Genomic DNA, 4,046 nt, shown 5'->3' on the forward strand with positions numbered 1-4,046 from the left:
CACAAAGAGGAGGATGAGAAAAGTATCCCCCTGAAAGAGGAAAACGATGCAAAGAGGAGAAAAGCGGTGCCGAGCAGTCTGATAAAACCCGCAGAGGTTGACGCTCGACCAGAAACTTCCTCTCCCGAACCAGATCAAAAAATGGAGGACGTCCCCCTAGAAGATGATTCAGACAGAAGTGTCCGAATAGGCAGAGGCCTAAGCTCGGGACTCCGAATCGATCTAATCCAGTTGTTGAGAGATCACAAAGATATTTTTGCATGGTCGGCAGCCGATATGCCAGGGATAGATCTGGAGATGATATGTCACAAGCTAGATGTCAATGCCGAGGCCTGACCAATCAAACAGAAAAAAAGGAATTACTCCTCGGAGAAGAACAAAGCTATCGCCGAAGAGGTGAAGAAACTGCAAGAAGCAGGTTTCATTGAACCGTGCATGTACCCCAAGTGGCTAGCCAACATGGTCCTGGTCAAAAAAGCAAACGGCTCGTGGCGCATGTGCGTTGACTTCACGGATCTGAATCGAGCTTGCCCGAAAGACTGCTATCCCCTCCCGAGGATAGATCAGCTAGTGGACTCCACCAGTGGCCATGCATTGCTTAGCTTCATGGACACCTTTTCGGGGTACCATCAAGTATTCATGCACCTCGATGATAGAGCAAAAACCGCCTTCATCACAAGCGCGGGAGTGTTCAATTATAGAATGATGCCCTTCGGATTGAAAAATGCCGGGGCCACCTACCAAAAGTTAGTTGATCACGTCTTCGCCGATCAAAAAGGAAGGAACGTCGAGGTTTATGTGGACGATTCCATAGTAAAAAGTGTGAAGGAGGAAGATCGCATCAAAGATTTGGCCGAAACCTTCGCCAACCTGAGGAAGTACAAAATGAAGTTGAACCCGAAGAAGTGTGTCTTGGGGGTAAGAGCGGGAAAGTTCCTCGGATTCATGGTGAGCGAAAGGGCAATTGATGCAAACCCGGACAAGGTCCAGGCTGCATTAGACCTACCCAAGCCGAAGACAAAGAGAGACGTGCAAAGGCTAACAGGCAGGTTAGCCGCACTTTCGAGATTCATATCGAAAGCTTCGGACAAGGGGGCACCCTTCTTCAAAGCTCTCAAACCAAAAACCCTCCCAGGAGGAGAAGTAGAACCTGTCAAAAAGAAAGGCGTCCCAAGGAAAGTGGACCCCGAGCTAACGTGGGAACAAGAGAAGAAGGATGCATTCCAACAGCTCAGGGCTCACCTGGCCCAACTGCCGACCTTAGCCATGCCGAAGGAAGGGGAAACCCTTTACTTATACGTCGCAGTCAGTCCCGGGACAGTAAGCGCAGTACTCCTTCGGGAAGAAGAGAAAAAGCAACAGCCAATCTACTTCACCAGCCGAACCCTAACAGATGCCGAGAACCGGTACCCACTCATTGAGAAAGTAGCATACGCAGTGGTGGTGGCAGCCCGAAAGCTTAAACCCTATTTCGATTCCCATCAAGTAGTGGTGCTAATTGACCAACCACTGGAGAAAGTGCTGGACAAGATAGAGAGGTCGGGAAGATTGGTTGTATCAGCCGAGGACAGCCATTAAATCACAAGCACTCGCTGACTTCTTGGCCGAATGTTCATATCAGGAAATGTTGGATGACACCAAAAGAACATGGGAAGTCTACACTGACGGATCTTCCACAGTGAATGGCTCAGGAGCCGGAGTGGTGCTGATACCTCCAGCAGGAAAAAGCATTGAATATGCCCTGAAGTTCGGGTTTAAGGCAACCAACAATGAGGTCGAGTATGAGGCTGCGATCGCAGGGATAGAGTTATGCTTATCCCTGGAGGCCGAACATGTTTGTCTCAAAACCGATTCTCAACTCGTAGCCAACCAAATCCGAGGGGAGTATGAAGCCAAATGGCCAAGTATGACAACTTACCTAGCAAAGATTAAATCCTTAACGTCAAAGTTAAGATCCTTTGAAGTCATCCTCATTCCCCGAGGTCAAAACACACAAGCGGATGCACTGTCCAAACTTGCAAGCTCAACGCTCATCGACCTAAACAGGTCGGTCCATGTGGAAGTACACCAAGAGAGAAGCATTTACATGCCACCCCCCACAGTCTGCAATCTACGTCCCGAACCAAGCTGGATGGACGCAATCATTGCATACAAGGAAAGGGGAGAACTTCCTGAAGACAAGCTGCAAGCAAGAAAGTTAAAAAGATTTAACCAAAGGTTCGTCATTGATGCCAACGGAGAACTCATGAGAAGGTCATTCTCAGCCCCACTGCTGAAGTGTGTCGGCCCAACAGATGCCGATTACATCCTAAGGGAAATCCACCTCGGCATATGTGGAAATCACATCGGAGGCAGGGCATTGGCACACAAGGCACTAAGAGCCGGGTTCTGGTGGCCCACCATGGTTTCCGAGGCAAAAGCGCTGACAAGAAAGTGCGAGAAATGCCAGAAGTTCGCACCAGCAATCCATCAGCCAGCTCAGACTTTACAATCAACACTCTATCCCTTGCCATTTGCACAATGGGGCTTGGACATCATCGGTCCATTCCCCTCAGCTGTGAACCAGAAGAAGTGGTTGATTGTAGGAGTCGATTATTTCAGCAAATGGATTGAAGCCGAAGCAGTTTCGTCCATCACTGAGCCACAAGTCCGCAAATTCATTTGGCAAAACATCATCACAAGGTTTGGTATACCGAGGCTAATGGTCTTCGACTATGGAAAGCAATTTGACAACACACCACTGCAGAAGTGGTGCAAACAGTTCGGTATCCACCTCGCCTACTCGGCGGTATGCCATCCTCAGAGTAACGGCCAAGCCGAAGCCGCGAATAAGCTCATACTCAACGCACTCAAATAAAGAGTCGAGGACGAAAAGAGTAAGTGGCTAGAAGAGCTCCCTGGAACACTCTGGTCCCTTCGGACCACCGAGAAAGAAGCCACGGGACAGACGCCCTTCCACTTGGTATACAGTTCCGAAGTTGTCATCCCTATAGAGATCGGAACAGAAAGCTTGAGGGTCCAAGCATACAACAAGTATGATGGACCCACGGACAAAGCAATGATCAACTTCTGACCGAAGCCCTAGATCTACTAGATGAAGCTCGGGACGAAGCCAGAACTCTCAACGCAGCTTACCAGCAGAGGGTTAGCAAACACTACAACCGAAGAGTCAATGCCAGACCTCTAAAGGTCGGCGACCTAGTGCTCAGGAATGCTGCTGCAGTTCAAAAGGGAAGGATCCATGGGAAACTCTCGGCAACATGGGAAGGGTCATACATCATCCACTTCGAAAAGAGGACTGGCACCTTTATGCTTAAACAGTTAGACAGAACAATCTTGAAGAACCATTGGAATGCCGATGTTCTCAAGAAATATTTTGTATGACCTTACCCCCTTTGTAATCCAAGTAAGTTTAACGAGTAAGTTTAATAAGAAGAGGAAAGCCACTGGCACCATGTGTTTCATTAAACATATCTCTAATGTATTTTGTTCTATTACTATAATATATATATATATATATATATATATATATATATATATATATATGTATATATATATATATATATATATGTATATATATATATATATATGTATATATATATATATATATGTATATATATATATATATATATACATGCATGCAACTTCGGATCTGATCAATCCGAAGCTAAAATAAATCCGAGGTAACTACTCCTTGGAGACTAAAACCCAAGGAATAGCTGACTCAATCCAACCAGCAAGGTACCGTCCAGAATCCCCGGATTTGCGATACCCAGGGTGTAGACACCTACTTTTGTCCCCATTCCCGAAAGGGAAAGGTTCGATGATGAAAACATAAATCTCCACTTGACAACGCATCTCCTTAAAATAAACGAATCTCAATTCCCCTTTTCATTTCACCCGAAACCTGATATTTATAAAAAACTGCTATTTATGGAAACCTGCTAAAAATAGTAACTGCCGTAAAAGGTAGCTTCTAAAAGTGGCAAATCATAAAGGATAGAAACCTGTCAGAATTAGGTGTTGCATTCCAACATAAATCCTAA

General features: G+C 46.0%; 1 protein-coding gene across 1 annotated transcript; it reads left to right on the plus strand.

The window, feature by feature from the left end:
* Positions 1-885: 885 nt before the first annotated feature.
* On the plus strand, positions 886-2,857 carry LOC130463479 (uncharacterized). Its single transcript, XM_056832619.1, has 4 exons — positions 886-1,045; positions 1,136-1,320; positions 1,622-1,904; positions 2,556-2,857. Exons 1-4 carry the CDS (start codon positions 886-888, stop codon positions 2,855-2,857), a joined length of 930 nt encoding a protein of 309 aa, XP_056688597.1.
* Positions 2,858-4,046: the final 1,189 nt, after the last annotated feature.

Source organism: Spinacia oleracea, chromosome 6 (genome assembly GCF_020520425.1).
Source record: "Spinacia oleracea cultivar Varoflay chromosome 6, BTI_SOV_V1, whole genome shotgun sequence".
In the NCBI taxonomy this organism is placed as follows: domain Eukaryota; kingdom Viridiplantae; phylum Streptophyta; class Magnoliopsida; order Caryophyllales; family Amaranthaceae; genus Spinacia; species Spinacia oleracea.